The sequence below is a fragment of the Sorex araneus genome, chromosome 9 (genome assembly GCF_027595985.1).
Source record: "Sorex araneus isolate mSorAra2 chromosome 9, mSorAra2.pri, whole genome shotgun sequence".
Taxonomy (NCBI): Eukaryota; Metazoa; Chordata; class Mammalia; order Eulipotyphla; family Soricidae; genus Sorex; species Sorex araneus.
In genome coordinates, this window is record NC_073310.1 from 41,752,304 (window position 1) to 41,778,097 (window position 25,794).

The 25,794-nt window shown below is 36.7% G+C and overlaps 1 protein-coding gene across 17 annotated transcripts in view; it reads left to right on the forward strand.

Moving 5' to 3' along the window:
- The window catches only part of CDC42BPA (CDC42 binding protein kinase alpha), a 334,917-nt gene that overhangs the window by 298,589 nt on the left and 10,534 nt on the right, over nucleotides 1-25,794 (forward strand). For 11 of the 17 annotated variants that reach the window (XM_055146939.1, XM_055146925.1, XM_055146926.1 and 8 more), the window contains 9 exons: nucleotides 3,172-3,253; nucleotides 5,610-5,826; nucleotides 6,732-6,794; nucleotides 7,404-7,997; nucleotides 8,832-8,929; nucleotides 12,702-12,786; nucleotides 17,429-17,552; nucleotides 18,840-18,957; nucleotides 24,143-24,328. In XM_055146939.1, coding sequence (XP_055002914.1) covers nucleotides 3,172-3,253; nucleotides 5,610-5,826; nucleotides 6,732-6,794; nucleotides 7,404-7,997; nucleotides 8,832-8,929; nucleotides 12,702-12,786; nucleotides 17,429-17,552; nucleotides 18,840-18,957; nucleotides 24,143-24,328 — 1,567 coding nt within the window. The remainder of the gene's footprint in view (nucleotides 1-3,171; nucleotides 3,254-5,609; nucleotides 5,827-6,731; nucleotides 6,795-7,403; nucleotides 7,998-8,831; nucleotides 8,930-12,701; nucleotides 12,787-17,428; nucleotides 17,553-18,839; nucleotides 18,958-24,142; nucleotides 24,329-25,794) is intronic. The other 6 variants (XM_055146932.1, XM_012931996.2, XM_055146935.1 and 3 more) reach the window with 1 other exon arrangement.

Consider the following 25,794-nt stretch of genomic DNA (forward strand, 5'->3'; position numbering starts at 1 on the left):
AACAGGTACTGGATCTTGTCAAATGCTTTCTCTGCATCTATTAATATGAATATATGTTTTTCATCTTTTCTTTTATTGATATGATGGATTATGCTGATTGACTTTCGTGTGTTAAACCATCCCTGCATCCCCGGGATGACTCCTACTTGGTCAAGATGTATGATCTTTTTGATGAGTCGTTGAATTCTGTTTGCTAGAATTTTGTCGAGAATCTTTGGATCTGTGTTCATCAGGGATATTGGCCTATAATTCTCTTTCTTTGTGGTATCTCTGTCTGCTCTTAGTACCTGGATGATATTTGCTTCATAGATATTGTTTGGAAGTGTTTCTGATTCTTCAATTTTCTGGAAAAGCTTAAAGAGGATGGAGGGTAAGTCCTCTTTAAAGATTTGGAAGAATTCACTAGTGTATCTGTCTGGGCCAGGACTTTTGTTTTGGGGAGACTTTTTATTACTGTTTCAATTCCTTGATGGTGGTAAGTTTGTTCAGGTACACCAAGTACTCTTGATTAAACCTTAGGATGCTATAGGAATTCATGAATTTACCAATTTCCTCAAGGTTTTCTTGTTTTGTGGCATAAAGTTTCTCAAAATAATCTCTGATGATGCTTTGAATTTCTGTAGTTTCTTTGTGATGTCCCCCTTTTCATTTCTGATTCTCTTTATTAGGGTTTTCTCTCTCCCTTTCTTTGTGAGTCTTGCTGGAAGTTTATCAGTCTTTATTTTCTCAAAGAACGAGCTATTGGTTTTATTGATCTTTCGGATTGTTTTTTTGAACTTCCATCTCGTTAATTTTGCCTCTAAGTTTTATTATTTCCTTCCTTCTGCCTTTGTTGGGCTCCTTTTATTGGTCATTTTTCAAAACCTGAAGCTGTGAGTTTAGGTTACTTATGTGGACTCACTCTTCCTTCCTAAGGAATGCTTTAGAGCTGTAAACTTCGCTTTTAACACAGCCTTTGCTGTGTCCCATAAGTTCTGATAAGTGTCTTCATTCTCCTTTGCTTCCAAGGAATCTTTTGATTTCCTCTTTGAGAATCAGTAAACAGTTACATAAATTTTCTTTTCAATGTTTCTGTTCTCATTCTCCACATTCATTAGCTCCCCTTTGAGTACTCCCCTTTACCTCTCCATATGGGATATAGCCCCAGGCACTCTATACGTGATCTTATGTACTTCCCCAGCTTAAGTCACCATCACTTCTGCTGTAATCACTCCAGACATAATTGTTTGGTACAAACATTTATCCAAGAACTCTAGATACGGCTCATACAATATTTTATACTAGCTTGTCAAATACATTATGTTCTCCAGTAATATGGACTACTCAAAACATTAGCAAGGAAAATCTGATAGAGCCTGCTATAGGGGTTTAGATATAGAAATAGAGAAGAATCAAATATCAAACTAAGTTGTCACATTTCTTTTTTTTTTTAGAATTAAGAATATTTTATTTTTTTTTAATTTTTTTTATTGAATCACCAAGTGGAGGGTTACATAGTTCTCAGGATTATGTCAGTTATACAATACTCAAACACCCTTCCCTTCACCAGTGCCCATCTTCCATCACCAACCCCCCCCCCAGTATATCTGCCGCCTCCTCCCACCTCCCCGGTCCCCACCCTTGTACGTGATAAGTTTCACTTCGTTTATGCTTTATCTCGATTACATTCCATGTTTCAACACACAACTCACTACCGTTGCTGGGGTTTCCCCCCAAAAAGAAAAAGACAGTCCTATTGCCAAGGAAGTATTTGATAGTTCTCCATTGCTAAGAATGTAGAGAAATTAAGTCCCGCTGTTTGTTACATAACTTTTATTTTTCCCCCTTGCCCCGCGCCACCGAGTTCACGCCTGTTTAGTAATCGCCACGCTGTCTGACAAAGGGAAAAAAAACCGAAGAGGATGGTTATTTTCCGTCATCAGTCGGCGTGGGGCTCTGGCTTAGTTGATAGTCTAGTAGAGTGTCTGCAAGCAGTTTCTGGAACCAAAGGTCTTGCGCTGGTATCGGCTCCGGCTCGAGATTCCACCAGCGTCCCGCTGTTCCATGTACATAATTTTTCCCCTTATATCCCATTCCCACACCACCAGGTCTGTTTGCTTAATGGACATCACACTATGTTTGACACCACACCGCGTTTCTTCCTGAGAAAGAAGGATATTTCTTCTCAGCCGGCGTGGGGATATAGCTTAGTTCAGTCTAGAGAGATGGCTACCACTTTGATTGCCTTCAATATTTCAGCAAAAGACTTACTATTCTTGTTAGGATCTTTCTCAAAAGTCCAACCCATTAAGAAGGAACCATTACATATTGCTGATAATAAGATGACATTAGGTCACACGGCCGCAGCAGCGGCCTCGAGGTTTTGGGTTTCTGTATAAAGTCCAGGGAAAGTAGAACCAGAAATAACATCACTATAAACTTTTACCCTTTTATGGTGCTCATAAGATGGAGAAACCTAGAGAGAGGTTCGGCGTCTCCATTTTGCACTCAGAAAGCCGTGGACCCTGCGCTGTGCTCGGGAGGAAGGGATTGAGAGAGAGAGGTTAAAAGAATTGGGGAATTCCCGGTTTCCACTCTTGCAGCCCGCCGTGGGGTCTCCGATCCCATGCCGGAATTAGTTCAGTGGGCTGCTTGGAGTCCAAGGGCGCGCTTTTGGGTTCTTCCATCCTGCTCGATCCACAGCACGGCCCAAAGGCTAAGTTGTCACATTTCTAAGACCAAAAGAATGATGATACCTATGACCATATTAAAGAAATTGCGAAGAGTGAATTTATTGTAAGGGAAATCTATTACAGTATTGAAGCAAGAGAAAAATGTCAGATCACCTGTGTTGAGGGCTCTTAAAGGCAGGAGGGTCCACTTAGCTGAGGATTCCACAACCTACTTGGATCCAAATACCAGGTGTACATGTGAACTTACAGATCTTGTGACTTTGCATAGCTTGCCAGTTATTTCTAGCACTTGTACCATGTACTACTGTTAAGTTTCTCCTGATAAGTTGTTGAGATACTATCAGCTAAGATAGTTACAATGTAATAGAAAAAATCCAATTCTTACGCATTGCATAAATTTGAATGTTTTATGCAGTTAAATTTTAAGAATTGCTTTAAAACATACATTTCAAACCACTCAGAGATACCTATCACTTTTAATGTTCCATTTTTTCTTCAGAGATGAAGAATTTTCTGTGAATTCAGTTTTGGCTTCTGATGTTATTCACGCAGGTCGAAAAGATATCCCATGTATATTTAGAGTAAGTATGTATCTTATAATTTGGCCATGAGTTGTTTTTAAGTGAAAATATATGTATATGTATTTTGACAATGTATCCAAAATTTTATCATGTACTATTTGTTTTAAATAAGCATTTTGCCTCTTCATTTAAAGGACACATGAATGTATCTGTATGATATGGTTGCATATATAGAAAGCACGAATGCTTAACTTCTTAATAGTTTTTCTCTTGGATAATTTTTTTCTCTTTTAATTTTTCATTTTAATGTAGATAAAAGCCACAACTGTTAATACAATTGTAGAGTTGAAATTGATAAGATATCAGAGCTCCAATATTAAAATCAATAAGTATAAAAATATCAGTTTTATGTGAAAATTGTTATATCTGATTATGAGATTATTAAGTCCTTGTCTAAGAATTAAGCTCTTTGTTTCTAGTTGAACCAATTGTGTTATTGTTTTTGTTTGTTTGGTTTTGTCAACTTCTCTGTTACTTTACCATCCGATTTGAATTTCAGTATTGAGGAATTAGAGATATTGGGTGATCCATAGACTTCACTATATGGTCTGGGCCAATGAGCCAAAACAGTGGTTGCTGTGGGATTTGGGCATGTGCTGGGGTTTCTAGAAATACACGTGTGGAGAGGGAGGCTACCCACCCCAACTCCGAGAAACACCAGAGTTCCCAGCCTGAACAAAGGGGTATCTGAAATAATTTGCAGTTTGGCATCTCTACAGAGAGTATTTATGTAGCGGTGGAGTTGAGCCCTTCGAGTGGCTATCACAGTGGGTATGGGTGCAGCTTCCAGGGCTTCAGTGTGGTGGACATTGAATAATTTTTTTTTTTTAGTCCTGGGTTAGTTTTCAAATATATACCGCCTGTTAGAAAATTTAGTGTGGGGATTGGAGAGATAGTACAGTGGGTAGGTTATTTGCCTTCCTCACAGCTGACCTAGGTTCAATTCTCAGCATCCTAAATGGTCCCCCAAGCACCTCTAGGAGTGATTCCTGAGCCAGCCCCCACCCCCCCAAAAAAAAAATTTAGTGCAGACTTATCAAGATTTTTAAAAATAGAGGTTTGTTTTAAAATCGCATTCCAAAATCAATGCATGTTTTAGTTCTTTTGCTTTGTAAATTCTGCTCCATAATGTAATGATTTTAATCAACAGTGATTTATGTCTCACCATAGCTGAACAGTTGTTATGCTATTGACACACTGGGGTTTCTTGTGTGACTGCATACAACTCATTTTAGTCTGGAATATCTGGAATAACTTACATCTGAAGCCTTCATGCTGGATGTTTACTGGTCTGGCTATCTCCATTTTTTTGTGTGTGCATCTCTCCTCATTCTCTCTAGTTATTCAGTTGTCTGGCTGGGTTCTCAATGGCTGGCTGCCACAAGAGCAAAAAGAGTTGCCAGACCTTTTATGGTGTAGGCCCAAAACTGGCCTCAGCCCTCTGCACTCTGTTAGTTGAATCAAGTCCTGAGATCAGCATCAACTGAAGGGAAGGGGAAATACACTTCTTTAAGGAGAATGGAATTCTGTAGGAGGAATTATTACTAGCCATCTTTGGAGCTTATCTGCCACAGCACAAGTTTGAACTGTTATATATCATTTTTAAACAATATATGTTTTAAAAATGTATGGCTGCCCTAGTATTATGTGTGTATGTTTAATTTTGCCTGAATCAGCAAGTAAGTTCCAACAAACACAATACTTAAGTCTTTCAGTTTCTAGACCATCAACTATTTATTCTGTTCCCAACCACAAAGGAAACCTACAGAAAACTTACCTTTAACTGATTCACATAGTGATGTTTTACTCTTACTGATACTTAAGTTACTTTCAATAAGGGATCTATGTATATAATTTATGTTCTAATTATGAGTACTATTTGTATTATATAACCTTATTGAAGTACTGCCCCACGTAGTACGATTTTCTGTGGGATAATGTGTATAGTTATTAGAAAGTAACAATATATTTCTGACAAGTAAGCCTCCTAAAATATTGAGAGGGTTAAATAATACTTGAAAAATGCTTTGATCAGTGCCTATTCTCAGTAATTCTTCAATAAATGTCTGTTGCTATTCTTATGTAAGTATGTATATTACATTTTTTAGTGACAGTATTTTGGAATGTTGTGGCAAAGAAAATAAAAAGGATACTAACATTTAGAACAATATCTGCTTTATCATGAAATCTAATACTAAAAAGAGTTATTCTAAGCAGAAATAACTAACCTTGTTAAAGGTATTGTTAAATGAACACTCATTTTGTTGACTATTACTAAACAAACTGGCATGAGCACAGCACTGGTTTAAAGGGTATCAGTTTTCTAATGTCATGAATTTTGATTAAATTGTTCTAGGTCACAGCTTCCCAGCTCTCAGCATCCAATAACAAATGTTCAATCCTGATGCTGGCAGATAGTGAGAATGAGAAAAATAAGTGGGTGGGAGTGCTGAGTGAATTGCACAAGATCTTGAAGAAAAACAAATTCAGAGATCGTACGGTCTATGTTCCCAAAGAAGCTTATGACAGCACTCTACCCCTCATTAAAACAACCCAGGCAGCTGCAATCATCGGTATGAATTATATTTCTTTTGCCATTATAATTGCTCACTAGTATACCTTCTAAATAGGGACTGACATCTAAAGAGTCCTTAGTATTTAATGTAGTCTGTTGTATCTCAGAAGCTCAGTAAATGTTTATTAAATGAGTGGAGTTTTGTCTTTCAGTAAACAAGAATAAGTATTTCTCACACTTGCTTTCTTTCCCAAAAGAACAATGCAGAAGATTAATTAATGAATCATTTTTCAATTTGTGTGACTTAAAACAAGTGTTTTCAATTTCTTAAAGCACAAGTTTCCTTTATAAGTATAGATTCTGAATACTTTGTGTAGGTTATTGGGAAGACCAATTAAGGTGGACTGTGTAACACAAAAGCATCCTTTATACAAAAAACTTCCTCAAAAATGGCAGCTTTTGTGTCTGGAGGTATACTTTTTTACCATATTTTTAAGTAGATATCCAACTCTTTTTTCACTTTCTAGTAAGTAATGAAAATTTAACTGAATAGTACTTACAAATTTTTACTGCTAAAATTAAGAAAGGAACTGGACCCGAGACACTAACAAAACTAGGTTTATGATTTTTGTTGAATCAAGTTTTACTTCCTTTTATAAATACTGATATGGATTATTTTTAGTGGTTGTTCTAGCTGAGAAAACCTGAGATTAAACATACCACTGTATTCAAAACAAAATTTAATAGTACAAATCTTTTGCTTGGGGATCTCTCTTGTTATGGTTCAGAGGACTATGTGGGGTGCTGGGGAATTAAACCCAGGTTGTCCACATACATGACAAGTGCCCTGCCTGCCTTACAGTCACTCTGGCTTTTATACCAAACTTATTTATCTGTTTTATCCTACTTGTTTTATATAGTTTTTACCTAATTTAAAATGTATCATATCTATGTCCTATACAGATCATGAAAGGATAGCTTTGGGAAATGAAGAAGGGTTATTTGTTGTGCATGTCACCAAAGATGGTAAGAGAAAACTTAATTGCTATGGAATGACTTGGAACAGTATGTCATTAGAAAATTCTAAATTCCATACTGGAGTCTCTAAATAGAGCAGGGTTGTTTTTATTTTGTCTAATTTAAATATTCTGTAGTGTGTTTATAAGTCAATAGATAATTACTGAACTTCTACTAATCCTCCTGGCTTCTTTTTTTCTCTAATTTCTGAAACTTCCAAATGTGCATTGACTTTCTTGTGTAATTTCACTTCATTAACACTTTTAGTTAAATATGAGTTATTCGGTGTTCAATAATAGAAAGCCCATGCTTATTTCCTAGAATTTAGTGCCAGTAATAAGACTTTTCTTGAAACATATGGCATACCTTATCACATGATGAACCCTTTGCCTTTAACTGCCAGAAATCTTAAACTGAATTTAGTAGTGCCTTATTGTAAGTGGATTAAGTTATCTTGTAATCATGGTAGTTACCTTCCTGTGCCTCCATTTGATTTCTGATCTCCCTTTCCTCTTTGTATGTACCTGTGCCTTTATTATTATAAGTTGGTATATCACCTATGTAGTATAATTAATGAACATTATTTTATATTCAGTACATTATTATTGCTTTGCACAGAAATTATTAGAGTTGGTGACAATAAGAAGATTCATCAGATTGAACTCATTCCAAGTGATCAGCTTTTTGCTGTGATCTCAGGACGAAATCGTCACGTACGACTTTTTCCTATGTCAGCTTTGGATGGGAGAGAGACTGATTTTTACAAGCTGGCAGAAACTAAAGGGTGTCAAACTATAACTTCTGGAAAACTGCATCATGGAGCACTCACTTGCCTATGTGTGGCCATGAAAAGACAGGTCCTCTGTTATGAACTACTCCAGAGCAAGACCCGTCACAGAAAATTTAAGGAAATTCAAGTCCCATATAATGTCCAATGGATGGCAATCTTCAGTGAACAACTCTGTGTGGGATTCCAGTCAGGATTTCTAAGGTACCCCTTGAATGGAGAAGGAAGTCCATATAGTATGCTCCATTCAAATGACCACACACTGTCATTTATTGCACATCAGCCAATGGATGCCATCTGCGCAGTTGAGATCTCCAGTAAAGAATACCTGCTGTGTTTTAACAGCATTGGGATCTACACCGACTGCCAGGGCCGGAGATCCAGACAACAGGAACTGATGTGGCCAGCAAATCCTTCTTCTTGTTGTAAGATTGTCTTACTTTTGATAGTCCTTATCTTTCTCATTTTTCTTTCCACTTTCCTATGTGAATGCATTACTCATAACAAGTTCTATGTTAAGCCATCCTAAAGATTTTCCTAAATACTAATTATGCTGTTTCTGTTCACATAATTAAAGCTAATCTTTCTTATTCTACTGAAGGATATTTCACTGTTGTATTTTGGAACAATCCTAAGTAGTAATTATTATTTCTGATGTGGAATAGGAATTGGAATATATGAGTTTTACAACCTGCCAATAATTTAATTTGTGAAAATTTAATGTGTAAAGCATTTAATCTCTCTTTGCTTTTTACCATTTGTGGATGTTCATTTATTTTTCAGTTAATGTGTATTAAGCATCTCCCCTATTTTAAGACTATGCCAGGTGCTTCATAACTAACTCTTACCTAAAGATTTTCATACTTTTTCTAAGTTTTCTTAACCATCAGTGGCTTAACTATTTTAGTAATTAAATACTTCCAAATGTAAAGGAATTCCTTTATATCTTTTGTTTGGGGCAAAGGATTGCTTAGTGTTAACAGAATCCTTTGTGGCTATAAAATTTGCTGTTATGTCCACTCTTCATTTAAGTTTTTTTTTTTTTCTCTTTACCCTAGAAGGTTTTTTTTTTCTCTTTACCCTAGAAGGTTTTTTTTTCTCTTTAACCTAGAATTTTTTTTTATGGCCAACTCAGAATTTTAGTGGTTTTTCATAAAAAGTCTTTTTTGACAGACACAAAAACCTTTCAAAATGTGCAAAATGTGATGTGTAATAGTCAAAAGTCATTGTTATTGTGTTCCCTCCTGCCCTTTCCCCAGGTTACAATGCACCCTATCTCTCAGTGTATAGTGAAAATGCAGTTGATGTCTTTGATGTGAACTCCATGGAATGGATTCAGACTCTCCCTCTCAAAAAGGTAACCTGACATTAAATTAAGGGCTAAGCAAACTAATAAGTGTAAGTGAAAAATTAAAATAACTATTTTTCACTAATTCCCCATTTTCTACCATGTGTAACTGATAATTTGATACTTAGCTAAAAGTGAAGACAAAAATCAAGCTCGTGGAATTTTGATGATGATCATGATGAAATCTATACAAATATATTAGATGCAAAATAGCTTTACCATACACTTAAAACTTTAACTCAGTGTAACTTAAAATTTTTAAATCAAGGTGGTTAATTGTATAAATAGCTCAAAAACATGCCATTCTTTTTACATTTAGTTTTACTTTATTATAATATTGATGTGAGTATGATTACATTGAATAACTAAGATACATCTTAGTTGTAGATGTATGTCTAACCTAAATGTCAGTGTCATTTTCCTGTTTAGTTTAAGGATCTCTGAGGGAGTATATGATGATGATATGATGATCATATTGTAATATTTTGTTTTGGGGCCACATCCAGAAGTGCTCAAGGGCTCCCCTGACTCCATGCTCAGGAGTGACCCCTGTAGTGCTGGGATCCAGATGTGACACCCAAAATTCAAACCACAGTTGGCCACATGAAAGACAAACACCTTAACCTCTGTACTGTCTTTCTGGCCCCTATTTTTTTGTAATTTTTGATATTGTTAGAGTGTATTCCATTGCCTAGAAAACTGATAACCAGAATAAAAAATGTATTTTAACATATCATAAGTAAAAAAATTTGTTTCACATTACTAATAAATCATTACATTTTTCTCTAATATTTCCCAGTAATAACATGATACTTTGTTATTTTGCAAAATGAATTTTACAAAAATGAATATTAATAGTTTCATATAAATACTGCATATTCATATAAATATTCATATAAATATGTAGTATGTATCATTAGTTAAAGGTCAGGTTTAGAGGAATAGATAAAATACCCTAGATCATAATTCAAAATCATTCCCAATTTTAAATCAAATCAGCACTTGAAAAGCTCTTGACTCATATACTGCCACATGATATTAATACAATTAAATATGATCCTCTAATTTGTGAGTTTTATCAGATTTTCTTAAAATACAGATTTCTTTTCACAGTTAAATATTTTTAGATGTAGATCATTCAGTTTCACTTGCTTTTAAAGTTATTAAATGTTATGTCGTGGGCCATAGAGAATATAAGAGGAAATGTGCTGCTTGCTCACAACAGACCCTAATTCAAGCCCCAAGCACCACCAGGAGTCCTGGAGCACAGCCCTACCCATAACCAGCGTGGCACAAAAAACAAAAACAAAAGTTATTTTGCATGTCATCTCCCACCTTACTTTTTCCTTCGCACACTTTCTGTTTCTAAAGATTCATCTCTGCTCACCAGGACATGGTACTTCCCATGTGGTCCTGACCTGCCTGCCCTTCATGAACAGGAGAAACTGGTTCGGGGGTACCCTAAGTGGGCATGGGAGAGCACAGTTTTCAGTACAGTGAAAGAAAAAGAAAGACTATCTGCATTGTAACATGCAGTATATAGCTCACTGCTCTTCACAACTATAAAATACTTAGTTCAGGAAGGCAATAGGTTATTTTTTTATCCACTTCATAATTAACAGACACTTTAATTATCTCTTGTGTGTTTGTTGTGTGTGTCATCATGTGCTTGTGTGCAGGAGTTCCCTTAAATCATGTACCTAGAAACAGAATTGACAAAAAATTATTTCCAAAGTAGTTGTATGAGTTGAGATATTCCCACCAGTAGTACTTGGGCTTTTTTGCATTGTTGTTGTTTGGTTTATTTTTGTTTATTTGATTTTGGTTTGGGGGTGAAACAACCTACAATTAGGGATCACTCCTGGCAGTAGTGATGGGGCCCATATGAGATGTCACAGATCAAACTCAGGTCAGCTGTGTGCACGGCAAGACATCTTACCCACAGCACTATGGCTCCAGCTCCTACCATGTGTACATGAATCCTTACATGTGTCTCCTGTACTACTTGACATGGCGAGAATTCATTGTTTCATAGCTATTACAAGTAGTTATCAAATGAGATAGCCCTGTAGCACTGTCCTCCTATTGTTCATCGATTTGCTCCAGTGGGCACCAGTAACATCTCCATTGTGAGGCTTGTTACTGTTTTTGGCATATTGAATACATCACGGTAGCTTGCCAGGCTTTGCCAAGGGCGGGATACTCTTGGTAGCTTGCTCAGCGCTCCGAGAGGGGCAGAGGAATCGAACCCAGGTTGGCTGCGTGCAAGGCAAATGCCCTACCTGCTGTGCTATTGCTCCAGTCCAAATGAGATATTGTTATTAATTTACATGTCTCCAGTTAACTGTGTAGGTCATATCTTTTGTATCTTTATTATTTATTCATATTTCCTCTCCTGTGAAATCTCTTCAGTTTTTTTCCTATTGATTTACTGCAATCCTTTTTTTGTTGCTATTGTGGTTTTGATTTGGGGCCAAAGTTTGCTTCTGGATCTGTGCTCAGGGATCACTCCTGGCAGGGCTCAAGGAACCACATGGGGTGCTGGGAATTAAACCCGGCTTAGTCTTGTGCAAGATAAGCACCTTACCTGCTATACTATCAATTCCAGCCCCTGGAATTCTTTTTGAGTATTAGGTTAGCAATGGGCATGGTGATTCTTTTTTAGGTTTGTGACCTATCCACTTATATGTTATATTACACAGAAAATTTATTATTATAAAATAACAGTTATATTGTTTTGCTAAAATTTTGTTATAAATTTCAATGTGATCAGCTATCTTGTTGGGGTTTTTTTGTTTGGATTTTTTATTTTTGTTTTGAGACTACCACCTGGAGTGCTAAGGACTTAGTCCTGACTCTGTGCTCAGATATCACTCCACCCAGGGGGCCATATGGGGTGCAAAGCAAGCTCTCTGCTCATAGTACTATCTTTTTGCCCCACATAGTTGACTGTATTGTCACCCTTTATATTTAACTTTTGTCTCTGGTTTAAGATACTTACTGTCAAATTTATTAAGGTAAAATCTTTACTTTTCCTTCAACAGTTTCTAAGTTTTGCTGATCAAATTGAGGTTTTTTTAGCCCACTTGGGATTGATTTTGGGTTATTATATAAAGTGTAGATTCAATTGCATCTGTCCCAGATCACCAGCTGCCTCATAACCATGAATTGACCATTCTTTCTTTATCCTTTGATGGACAATTTTAGTTCTGTCCTATGTTTATAGTTAATGTAAATAAGAGGCATATAAGTGGCTACATTGAAATGCTAGTGCAATTATTTGGTCACTTAACTGTCTTTAAAAACTCAAATTTAGGATTAAGATGTGTTTCTAGTTCTTTTTTTTTGGCCCAGATATTCTTTCTTTAAAATGCTGGTACTGGGGCTGGAGTGATAGCATAGCGGGTAGGGTGTTTGCCTTGCACTCAGCCAACCCGGGTTCAAATCCCAGCATCCCATATGGTCCCCTGAGCACCGCCAGGAGTAATTCCTGAGTGCAAAGCCAGGAGTAACCCCTGTGTATCGCTGGGTGTGATCCAAAAAAAGAAAAAAAAAACAAATAAAATGCTGGTACTGAGACTTTTATCAAATTAGAGTGATTTATATGCACTCCTGACAAATGTTAACTTTTTGTTGATTTCCTGAGAAGCTTTATTTCAAAGAGGTATGATAAATGAACTCTTGATAAAATGTGTGTGCTTTATAAATAAGCCAAAAGTTTCATGATCGAATTTTTGATGCTTTTGTTGAAATGCTAATTTTATATTTTGTATAATTTTAGGTTCGGCCCTTAAACAGTGAAGGATCATTAAATCTTTTGGGATTGGAGACAATTAGATTAATATACTTCAAAAATAAGATGGCAGGTAAGAAAGTACAAATTCTTAGGGCAGGTTCAATAAATATATTCTCTCTAAGTCACTTCCTGAAGATAACAAATAACGGAGCCCAAATTGAAACTTAGTTATATGTTATTCTAAGGTCTGTGCTATTGACTGTGAGCTTCCAAAGAAAGCCGTGAGGGACTCGAGCGTTCAGTGGCCAAGAGCCGTTTCCCGTCCAGTGATGGATGGACAAAGGACCAGGGGAGCAGAGAAACAGGGCCCCAGGCTTGTTAGTAGTCAGTTTATTTCTCTCTCCGGACCAGCGCAGTCTGATCTCTCCCCTTACAGCACAATTGTAGTTGTAGTTTTGATCATAGTCCCAGATCATAGTTCCCTCATTCTCGTCCTCATCGTAGACCACTTAGTTCTCGTCTTCATAGTCCTTCTCTTCTAGTCATCATCCAGTCCTTATCTTTCTAGTTATTGTCTAATCCCCTCTTACCCCTTACAGCATAGTTATATAGAAATTATTAAGGGTGGAGGTACACATAGGTGGGATTGAACATTGTCATAACAACAAACAGATGTAAAGCCACTCCTTTAGCGGGTGTTCTAGATTAACTCAAGGACAAAACCTCATCTGAGGGTTCAGCACTCTAGATTACTAGGAGGTCCGCTCAAGGGTGGGATTCTGTCTAAGGTATATTGCTTTCTCCTTTCCTCAGCTAGTAATCTGTTTAAACAATCATAGTAAAGTTACTTCTTAAGATATTTCTAGTCATTTTGTATGAACACAGTCACTGTCACTATCACTGTCATCCCCTTGCTCATCGATTTGCTCAAGCAGGTACCAGTAACATCTCCATTGTGAGACTTGTTACTGCTTTTTGGCAAATCAAATATGCCACAGGTAGTTTGCCAGGCTCTGCGGTTCGGTCGAGATACTCTCGGTAGCTTGCCGGGCTCTCTGAGAGGGATGGAGGAATTGAACCCAGGTCAACCGCGCACAAGGCAAACACACTACCCGCTGTGCTATCACTTCAGTCTATGAACACAGTAAGAGATATATAGGCTTAAATGTTGGCACTTCCTGGAAACATCCCACTATATATTCCAGACCATAGTCCTCAGGCCAGGTTAGTCTTTCCTAACACCAGTTATGTTCTTACTCAGTTACTTCTTTTTTGGGTCATGACAGACTTTGTTCCATGACCGTGCTCTTAACTTATTATACTTATGGTTCTTAGCTTGTCCCTTTCCGATGCCAGGGTAGTTTACAGCTTGCCCTGGGTCGATCAAGTCCCTTTGTTGGGACCCTCCTTTTAGGGGTGTTAGGAAGTAAAGGCAGCTGAGGTTTAAGTCAGGTAAATATGATGGATGCCTAGGAGTAAATATTATTTGAAGTTCATTAATTCCCATGTTACAAAAGCGTAGCATCAATTCTCTTCCTGTATCTATACAAAAAGGACATTGCTTTATAATAAGTCATGCAGATGACATAAAGGAAGAGAAAAGCAACATAGGATTATCAGTGCCCAATGGAATTGGGTGTGCATCAGGGGCACTGTTGTGGGAATAACTCAATAAACCTAAACTTCCTGGGGAGGAACAAGGACAACCAAGTGTTACCCAGTAGTTGACCACTGTCACATTTTGTCAACAGATTAAGATAAGTCATTGCATTTAAAAGACAGTCTTTTTAAACTTAAACAGCTATGTAAATACTTCCAGATAAACCTTATGTTTCTTTGGAATAGTAAGGGGAATAAAGAAAATACAAATATATCTCCTGTGCTTTTTCTTCTATAGAACAGAGTTTCTCAAATTTATTTGGTCCACTACCACTTTGGGAAGCAAACACAGCTGTAGACCCTAACTGCTAAAATTTATAACACTAAAACTAATGAAAATTTGTCTAGAGTTCCAGTTTGGGACTTTTATAATATTTCAGAATTTTCTGTCAATACATAAAGCTGAGACTCTGTAAAGTGCTGATGACTTGGGCAAAAGCAGGGAAAAGAGAAATGTCTCAGGAATGCTAAAATCAGGAGAGAGAATGAGAACCCTGAACGCTAAAGAAAGAAAAAGACCCAATTTCTCAGGTCGTGAGGAGATCCCAGCCTAGGAGCACATCCACATGGGGGGAGACAGGTAGTTTCTAGTTAGAGAATAAATTTCAGTACAAATTTCACTGAAAAATATTGCAATGCCTTCTCCTACCTAACAGGTATTCTCATGTCCAAGCAACAAATGTGCATAACAGAAGTATTCATAATTTTATGGTAGAACAATTTAATGAAGTTGTACTTACGGTACATTACGTATAGAAAAATTTTAATTGGGTTAAATGTGAATTAAAACATTGGCATCAGAAAACACTTTAACATGACAGATTATACCAGTTTTCTCTGGGTAGTGGGACTGTCTTCTTTATACTTTTCCTTTTCCCCTTAATTTCTTACAATATGTTTATATATTTTATCAGAGTAGTCCATCAGAATTTATCTTTAAATACTCACAATCACAATCACAACATCCCGTTAATCACTGATTTCTCAGGCGGGCTCAGTAACATCTCATTTCGTCCTTTCCCTGAGATCTTAGAAGTCTATTTCGACTTGGCCCTCCTAACGATGTTGCACTGGGGGCTCTTCAGGGTCAGGGGAATGAGATCCAGCTTGTTACTGGATTTTGCATATGAATACACCATGGGGAGCTTGCAAGGCTGACCCATGGGGCAGGAAACTCTCAGAAGATTGCCAGTTTCTCCTAGAAGGAGAAGTAGGCTAAAGTAGGCTTGTTGTCGAGTGCTTCTGAGAGCTTGCTTTTAAGTCTCTCTCTGGATGTTGGCCTTGATGGGATTACACACACCTGGGTTCCTCTGCCGGTACCTTCATGCATGAGGCCTGTCCAAACGTGTAGAGAGAGCCTCCAGCATGGCTGCAGCTAGGTTCCGGTGGTCTTCGGCGGCCGGGAGCTCTGCTTGGGGTGGGGAGGGAAGCTGGAGCCCATCCCCTCCGAGGGGCCTCGGGGAAAACATCTTTAAATACTACGATACACAAATAGAAGTTTGACCCAACTAATGCTCTGATACCTTACCTTGACAATGGAAGTTGTTCTGATTATTCAGGCTGGCAGCTGAGGGAGAAATCTTACGCCTAAGAGGATATTCCAGAATGACTCTGACAAAGTTATGTTGAGGTTTCAGAGATGATTTTATCGTGAGGCTCATGGAACTCAAGTTTCGACCCTCATTTCTAAAACCCTGTACTGTATTTTGTACCTATTTCTTAGAACTACAAATATTTTGATGAAATTGAATTTATCCTGTGCTCATGGTGTGTGACCATGATGATTACAAAATGTGTCTATTATACATGTCTGCAAGATAAAACCGTTTCCAACTTACTTTTTCCTACGCTGTCATCTTTATATCTAGACTAGGAGGAAGGTAAAACCTAGGAAAACAGAACCTGTCAGAATGACAGTACAGCTGCCTTCCATGTTCTTTCAGAAGGGAAGAGGTCCTTTTTTTTCCCCCTGACATTCTTTAATTCTTTGTCTCTTAGGAGCTCAAAGTGCTCCTGCAGCCCTCAGGCGGTCCAAGATTTCCTGTGGCCACTGTAACTCACCAAAATCTTTACTCTCACAAATCCCATAATTGTGTTTCACATTTTTATCTACTTAAAAGAAATTCTATGGCCAGGGAGATAGCACAAATGCTAGACCACATGGCATATGCAAAGCACTGAAGTTCCCTCCCAGCACTTGCCATCGTCCCTTGAGCACTGCCAGATATGGCCCCTATAAAAAAATTCTGTAATTAGATTATATTTAATGGTTTGTTATAAAGAAAGAAATACAACCTTTCTACTGTCGTCTACTTTGACTTGCTGTACAGTCCCACTTGATTTCCTCCCTCTGCCCTTCAATCACTTCAATTTTCTGGGTATTAAAAACTTTCCACTTTGTCTTTAACTTCCTCTGTTTTGTTCTTGTATGCTCACATCCCAGCATGTTTTAGGAAACACCAGGTAATAATTTGGATATAAAAATTAAGATATAGAACATGGGCAATCACTTAGTTCTGACCAAGTACTTTCTCCCTATCCCCAAGATCAAAAGAGTAGAAATAGTGGCAAATTTTTGCTTTTAGAAAAGGAGGCTAGTAGGAACCTGACTCCTTTTCCTTACTTCACATCTTGCAGATTAGATCTTGCAAAGGAAATATTTTAATATGTAAAATAATTGTAATTTTTGTTACTTACAAGAATGGTTTACTACTTATGCCTTATCAGCCTGCTGATTAAACATTTAGCACTTTTTAACCCAATGTGCAATTAATGGCAGAAGAGAGAAGATAACAGAGAGATTTTTGGGGTGGGAGAGGATTGGCCAATGTGATAGGATACCCAGGGAACATTTTTCTTTTTCCTTTGAGAAAAATTAGCCACTTATGTTTATAATCAAAATGGGAATTATATCATAAGTGGTTTGATTTTGGCAGTCATGCTTATATGTTTTGTTGATAACTTCTCCTTATTTACTATAGTTACTGATGGTAACAACTTTTAAAAATTGTGTATACTTACATAATTTATCTAAGTGTTAGTATCTTTGGGTTTAATGAGTAAGAATTTTAGTATTCAAAGAAAACCATTATTCTTTGTATTTATTTTAATAGAAGGAGATGAACTGGTAGTTCCTGAAACTTCAGATAACAGTCGGAAACAAATGGTTAGAAATATTAACAATAAGCGGCGTTATTCCTTCAGAGTTCCAGAAGAGGAAAGAATGCAACAGAGGAGGTGAATTTTTTATTTTATTTTTGGCAACATGGTTTTTAGTACTATTAGTCATAGACTATCATGCATAAAACTTTACAACACCACGCCCTCCACCAGAATGTCCCCTCATTCTGGAGGTGTATATCTGATATACTCATTATCTCTATGCAGTTGTAGCCTCAGAAAAGCTATTTGGTAACAGTGCTGTATTTGACTTGGAAGGAAAAATTGATCTCTGAAAATCTGTCATTCATCTGTGGTGTTAGATCTGCAATCTAGTCAGTGTAGTTTCAATCAGTATTATCAAAGTTAATGGGTTCTAATCCAAGTTATGGATTAAGGTACTATATATTGATTCACTCCCCTATATATTGAACAGTTCTTAGATTGTGGATTTTTCTCTAATACACAGAGTTATTTGTGCATATATTAAGTCTGTGGGCTGGAGCCATAGCGCAGCAGGTAGGGCGTTTGCCTTGTACATGGCTGACCTGGGTTCGATTCCTGTGCCCCTCTCGGAGAGCCCAGCAAGCTACCGAGAGTATCTTGTCCACACGGCAGAGCCTGGCAAGCTACCCGTGGTGTATTCGATATGCCAAAAACAGTAACAACAGGTCTCACAATGGAGACATTACTGGTGCCCACTGGAGCAAATCGATGAGCAATGGGATGACAATGATACAGTGACAGTGATATTAAGCCTGTATATTTTAGAATTTCATATTAGCTGTTCTGTTCATGAGCAAACAAACAGGCTTGTAAAATTTCTAGTTAAGTATAAAAACATTTCTAAAGTGTTAATATTTATTTGGGGTTTTTTTGGTTTTTTGGTTTGGTTTGGTTTGGTTTGGTTTGGTTTGGCTTTTGTGAGCCACACATGGCAGTGCCCAGGGATTACTCCTAACTCTGCACTCAGGATCACTCCTTGACAGGGCTCAGGGCGTAGGGGTACCAGGGACTGAACCTGGGTCAGCCTCATGCAAGATAAGCACCCTTCTTGCTCTACAGCTCTCCAGCCTGTTATTGTTTATTTTAAAATTGACAAACATAAAATGGTAAATTATCTGTAGTGTAGAGCTTCCTTGTTATCTAAATACTACATGAGCAGCTCTACCTATAAGTTCTAAGTCCTTTTTATTTGAAATCTAAAACAAAATCTTCTAATCTCCTAATTTGGGGTTTTTAATTGAGTTTATTATGTTTTCTTAATTGTGTACTTATTAACATGCCTTCATAGTTTGGTTTTATAGAAAAGTTAACTTCTTAATATTTTTCAAAGTTATCTAGGTTGGGTGTTTTATTTTACAGAGAGATGCTGCGAGATCCAGAAATGAGAAATAAATTAATTTCTAACCCAACTAATTTTAACCATATAGCACACATGGGTCCAGGAGATGGAATACAGATCCTAAAAGACCTGCCCATGGTAAGAGCAATGAAGAGTGAATGTGAGTGTGAATGGAGTCAAGAGTAAATAGGGGTCTGGGAGGAGAGAGAGAGGCTGGAGATAGGTATGTATACATATGTATTTACTAATATACACAAAGAAACCTACTAACTTAAGAGAGTTTATCAGTATATTGGGAAAAATGAACCTTAGTATAACAGTGTGCATCAGAGGCATGATGGACTACTTGATGAACAAAACATAAAATGTGGATATCAGAAACCAAACCTCTCTCTTCCTATTATTTGCTTATCCTACAAACTTCTCCCATACCTACATTTACTATTGTTGGTGGAGTGGAATGCCAGAATTGGGCAGGATGTGTACTTCGGAATTCAGAAATTGGTTACCAAATTATTAAAAATTTCACTAGCTTTGAGAAATTTGACATAGATAATTTGGCTGCCCCCACCACCCCCCATCCCCCAATACACACCCAAAGGAACACCATCAGCTGTGAATTAAACTATTTTCCTTTGCTCAATTACAAACATATTGTTTTAGCAACATAAAGAGTAGATTCTTGCATCTATAATATTGAGATTAAGAATATTGGTAGCTATTATTCTTATAAATAATTATTTACTTATTCTTATAAATAATTCAGACTATTATTTATACTTAGCATTTCAATATAATCTCTGAATAATTTATCGATGTTTTATGTTACCTTTTTTAATAGTTATGTAGATCTTGTATTTTGCACAGAACTTTATTTTTTTTCCTTTTCTAGTATCTTGTGATTCTTTTCTTAATACTTGAAACTTAATTGAAATATCATGATTTACAAAGTTGCTCACAATATAGTTGTTTCAGGTATTCAGTGTTCCAACATCAATATTACCACTTGGTGTGACCGTCCGCCCACCAATGTCCCACACCCCAAGCCTGACCCTTAACAGACACATTATAATTTATCTTTTATTGCTTGTTGCACAGAACTTTAATATTTTTGTTTATTGTGGATTTTCTGTTCCGTTTTATTTGGGGGGCCACACCTTGTGCTCTGGGGTTATGCCTAGCTCTGTGCTCAGGAGTCACTCCTGCCAGGGCTCAGGAGATCATATGGGATGCCAAGGATATAACCTGGATGGGCCCTGTGCAAGGCAAATGCTTTACCGTACTTGCTGTACTATCACCAGCCCCTCCTTAGGTTTTGTGGGGGGATATGGTTTTTTCTCTTGTTTTGGATTTTCCTTTTTTTTTTTTTGAGTAAGGGGATTCATACCCAGGTCTCATCCAGAGCTTGCACTTTGTTACCGAGCCATATTCCTGGCCCTTAGAATTTTAAGCATTAACTGGAAGTTTGAGAAATTAACTATAAATCTTGACCCAAAGCTCTTAATGGAAAGCTATCTAAATAACCCATACTATCTAATTACCAATTACTAACTTTACAGTATTTGAAGATAGAAAAGTGATTATTTTTATGTGTAGGATTTTATTTTAAATTTAAGTAAAAAGTAAGTAAGCTTTTTAAGTTAACTGGCATTTGGGCCCAGAGTGATATTACTATGGGTAGGGCGTTTGCCTTGCACACAGCCGACCCGGGCTCGGTCCCCAAGCACTGCCAGGAGTGATTCCTGAGTGTAGAAAAAGAAGTAACCCCTGAGCATGACCAGGAGTGACCCAAGAATTAAAAAATAATAATAATAAAGTAAATATAATTGTCATTTTTTTATGGGAGGAAAAAAATTATTCACTTATTTCTGAATTCCTCATTGAAATATACCAGTTGAACCATTGCCCCTATATATAAATAAATGTGGCATTCTATGGCCATTAATTTTTCATCATCATCAAGACCTTTATTTGATATGATCATCCATGTAGTACTTATTCCTTTAAGGATTTCAAATCATCCATCATCATTATGTGTCCTTTTGAAGTGGGAATTTTTACACTTGATCTTAGCCAAAAGGCCAAGATGCAATGAAGTGGAAATTTTTATTAACTGTGCTATTTATTTAAATACAAATAAAGTAAAAAGAGTATAACAAATCTCAGTATTTTAATTACAACTAAGAAAAAATACTTAAAGTGAACTGTTAAATATTTAACTATTATTTCTATATTATATTTTAATCTATACTATTTTTAGCTTTTGCCTGGAAGTAAGATTTCTTCTTTCCCTACTTCTCTCATTCTGAGCATTTGGTTATAGTATTTAGTCTGGTTTACCCTTATTCTTTGAACCAAATGTAACATTATAGTCCAAATCCTGTAATTTTTCCTTGAGAAAGTTGCAATGTCATACTAAATTACCTTAATAGAGAGAATTTTAAAATTATTATAGTTTAATGATTTAGGTAAATGTTTCTCTTTCTTATTCTTCTGCTATCAAGTGAAAAGTCATTTTACTAATGTTCCAGATTTCTTTCAGATCTTCATACACAGTAAGACTTGGTATTCTTACTCCCTAAGTATGAAGAATGAAGCAAAGTGTCAGATCTTAAACATTGTAAGATCTTTTGTATCAGAACATCCCTCCTTAACTCTTTTTTTCCCTCATAGTAAAATCTTTTTTGTTTGTCTCAAAAAAGATCTTTTCTTTCTTACTAAGCAAAACAATTTCAGATTGTATTTCCGAAAGGCTCATTTTCCCAAGTGACTCTTTAAGATATGGCCTTGTATTCTGACTATTTACTCTTCTTAAGCCTCTTGATTCTTAGTATTTGTTGTCTTCTCATTTTATTAACCCGTAACTATCTTTTTGGTTATTTTTGTCATTAGCACAGGTGACTCTGCCTAGCAATACTGTCCAGTTTAATATACCTCTGTTTTGTTTTGTTTTGTTTTGTTTTTTCTCAAGGTTTTCTTATGTAAGATTATTTGTTTTTCCAGGATAAGAAGTTGGAATAAAGTTTAAAAGTTTTGGGAAATGTTTCACTTACCCTTTAATATTACATCAGAGTTTCTGTCTGAATTCCTTTTGTTCATGGCCTTATTTCATTTTCACCTTTTTCCTTTCAATTACAAAGGACATGCAAGCTGGGACTTTTCATAGACATTCTCTTAATCACTTAACAAATATTTCCTGAAATCTTTTCTGCCAGGAAACGTGCTTGTCTTGGGGTAGACTTTGGTAAACGACTCTGTCATATGCATGTCTGGAAAAAATAACGTGCATGTCTGTACCTGTGTATGCCTGTTATATGTATGTATACACACATATGTACATATGTGCTTGTGTTATTTTAATGTATTCTCAGATTTTAATGTTATTTTCATTGAAATTGAATTATCTATATTTAATGGTCTTTTTTCACCTGGCATTAACATACATGAGAAGAGCTTTTAAATACCAGAGCTGTGTATTGTCATCTGTACAGAGTATGTTCCTAGGTGTTTTATTGTAGTGACTTATCCAGATCAGCTTGCTTTCCCATGAAATACCTAAACACTTAGAGAGTTTCCCAGGATGTCTTTGGGAGCCCAATTATGTTTCTTTGTAACAAAGTGATAACTGAAACATGGTCTTTCATTTTAGAAATATGGAAGAGGTGGTAAGGCTGGGGAATTTTTTTTCTGTCTTTTATATAAATATAATATAAACTAGCCAGTATTTTTTAGGTGTGCATACTAGGTTTTGGGGTTTGTTTTTTTTTTAGCTTTTTGGGTCACACCTGGCGATGCACAGGGGTTACTCCTGGCTCTGCGCTCAGGAATTACTCCTGACGGTGCTCAGGGGACCATATGGGATGCTGGGATTTGAACCCGGGTTGGCCGCGTGCAAGGCAAACGCCCTACCCGCTGTGCTATCGCTCCAGCCCCAGTTTTTGGGTTTTTTATAATTTGATTCATTACCCTTTTTTAAAAATAAAGAACAGATTTGTCTCCCAACTGATTAGAAGAATATTTTACCTCAGAAATATTTTTACCATGTTCTCATAACCTTTCACACATTCTTAAATTATTAATAAAATTTCTAAGTGACCTCCGTCTTTAGAAGTAATTTTGCTTCTTAAAATCAAAGATACACTTATTAAGATTTTTTTTTCTGGTTTGGAAATAGCCTTAGAGTTACTTTAAGTACTGATTTTACTTATCTCTTGATTTAAAAGTTTCCTTTGTAGATGCTTTTTTTCTTACTGTTGTGGGGACCACTGCCAGCAGTGCTGACGGGCTGGAGGGTAGGTATAGGGTGTTGGGGCGAAGTCCAGGCCAAGACACCTGTTCTCCCTCTTGAGCTACACATCCAGGCTCTAGTTTTTCTTGCAACCCCACATAATTTACCAGACTTTTTTTTTTTTAACAAAGCAAACTGATTGCCACTCACGAGAACATAAGTTCAGCGTTCTCTTTAGTGATTCATTCAGTTTCTGCCTTCAAGGCAGGAATAGTAGAATATTTTCTTCTGGGGAATAGTAAGAAATTTTAGAACTGAACTTTGAAAATTTCCATGCGAAAATGGTGACCAGGTACTGTTACCTGGTCACCCAATAGTATCCCAAATACTCAAATTTTATTACTCTCAATGACAGTAATAAAAGTTATTTTGCCTGAAAACCCCATTTTTTCTTATCTATAATATATTTTTATGTATGGCAGGGAAGATTTTCCCCTTACAAGTAAATATTTTGGGTGTCAAATGGAAACAGACTTAGGTTGCTTTATGGTAAACAACTCAGAATATCGCACAGGGTTTGTCTTAGTTATGGGAAAAAATAGTAAGTGAAAACACAGGCATTATCACAAACCTATAAATACCAGGAAATGGTATCTAAAGAAATAGTTTCATAATATTATAGTGAGAGACCACTGTAGGGGTTTTCTTTTTTTCTTCATTGTTTCTTGCTTTTCTATCCTGTTTTTAGTAGATTTTTGCCATGTTTCACTTCTATCACATCAGAAAATAGAAAGCTGAAATAAACTGTGAAAGTCTTCTCAAATCTCTGAAAGCCCAGTTTCTACTCTCAATGACAGTAATAAAAGAATAATTTTGTAAAGTAAAAGAATTTTTGGCAAATAAGCTATTTAAGTAACAAACAAAAGGATTGCAGTGTAACTGTCTAAGGTTTAAGAGTATTTCATTAAGGATGCACTTCTGATACTGAGATATTTCATATTTTCTACATGCATGTAGTGTGAAATGTCACGTGTAACAAATGAATCATTTTCATTACCTCATGACCTTTTTTCTTCTTTCTGTTGTTTTTAATAGCCAGGTTTCCCTTATCCATCCCCTCATCATCACTCCGGTCTGATCTCCTCTCCGATCAACTTTGAACACATCTATCACATGACTGTTAATTCCGCTGAAAAATTTCTCTCTCCTGATTCCATAAACCCCGAATGTTCCCCGTCTCTACGCTCTGTCCCCGGTACACCAAGCTTTATGACTCTGAGGGTATGAACAGATGAGTCAGGTGTTAACTTCGACTAACCACGTACAGCCCTCCTGTGCCTGCTTCCTAAGTAACACCGCAGAGCTGCTGGATCTGGGGAATGTTTGCCTTTGGCCTGTTCCTCCGTTGCCAGACTTCCTCTTCCTCCCTACCCATCCCAGTCCCCTCTTTTTTTTCCTTCAAACACTATTTTTTCCTTCTTTTGAGAAGAAGATGAAGACTAGGGAGGATTTCAAAACAAAAAAATTTTTGAAACTGTGTTTCAAGCATTAAGGTGTTCAGTGTTGAATAAAATAAGTTTCCCATGATGGTGTTTTCTCTTACAGATAGCCATAGCAAGTAGTCCCTGAACAGATCTTTATTCTGTTCATCAAAAAAAGGTTTCACAATGTTTTCTGAAAATGTTTATACTTTATTACCCTAGAGCCAGTTAAAATCAGAAAAAAAATAATACTTAGTGTAGTTCAAGTGTGTAGTAGGGGCCTATTCATATATTTTTTTTTAATCTAATAAAACCCTTATTGAAAAGCTTAAATCTTTCCATGGTAGAAGGTTAGGGAGAGTGAAGGGGGTAAGGTGCTTGCATTGCATGTCATCAAGCCCAGTTCGAGTTCTAGGAGTGACCCCGGGCACAGAGCTAGGAGTATAAACCCTGAACACCGAGAGTATGTCTCCCTCGCATTTTTTTTCATAGTAGAAAGTATAATAGTATCAGCAAGTTAAAGAAAATTACAAAAAGAAGATGGTCTCACTGCTATATGAGTTCTCTGTAAGTGGATGACTGCAACATGCGCAGTTAGTCCCAGCTGTGGGACCTTCCTCTCTGTGCTGGGCAGCTCTGCAAGGGCCAGAGAGGCAGAGGCCCTTCCAGCCAAATTCCCTTGCTTCTGTCCTTTAATAAATACATGTTTACACTATCTGCAGGGAGATATTTTCTCAAGTTAGTTTGCAGCAAGTATTTGTATTGCATCGTACAAGCCACTTTCCATAATGCCCTATGAAGAACATCACTTTTCATCTACATATAGAGTAATATTCCAGCTTTTAAAACTTGCTATAGGGTGAAAAGCTTGATTTTGTATTTTTACTCTTTTAAAAAATTCAAAATTAAAGCATTTTCTTTGTAATTGTTATTTACATTAAATTATCTGACTTAAATACCTTATATGACAAAATAAGATAAACTATAATTTTAAAAAGCTTGAGTTTACTTTATTATAGTTTATCTATATAATTTTAATTACTTTGAAATTGCAGAAACTGAGTGAACTCCAGAAAAATGTTGTATAAATTAGGAATGTTGTATAAATGAGTCTGGCAAGAAATTTTTATATCAGGGGCCAGGGAGATAGTAGAGCTGGTAAGGCTCTTGCTTTGTATGCGGCCAACCTGGATTCAATCCCCAGCATATCATACAGTTTTTTGAGCACCACCAGAAGTGATTCCTGAGTGCAGAGCTGGGAGTAAC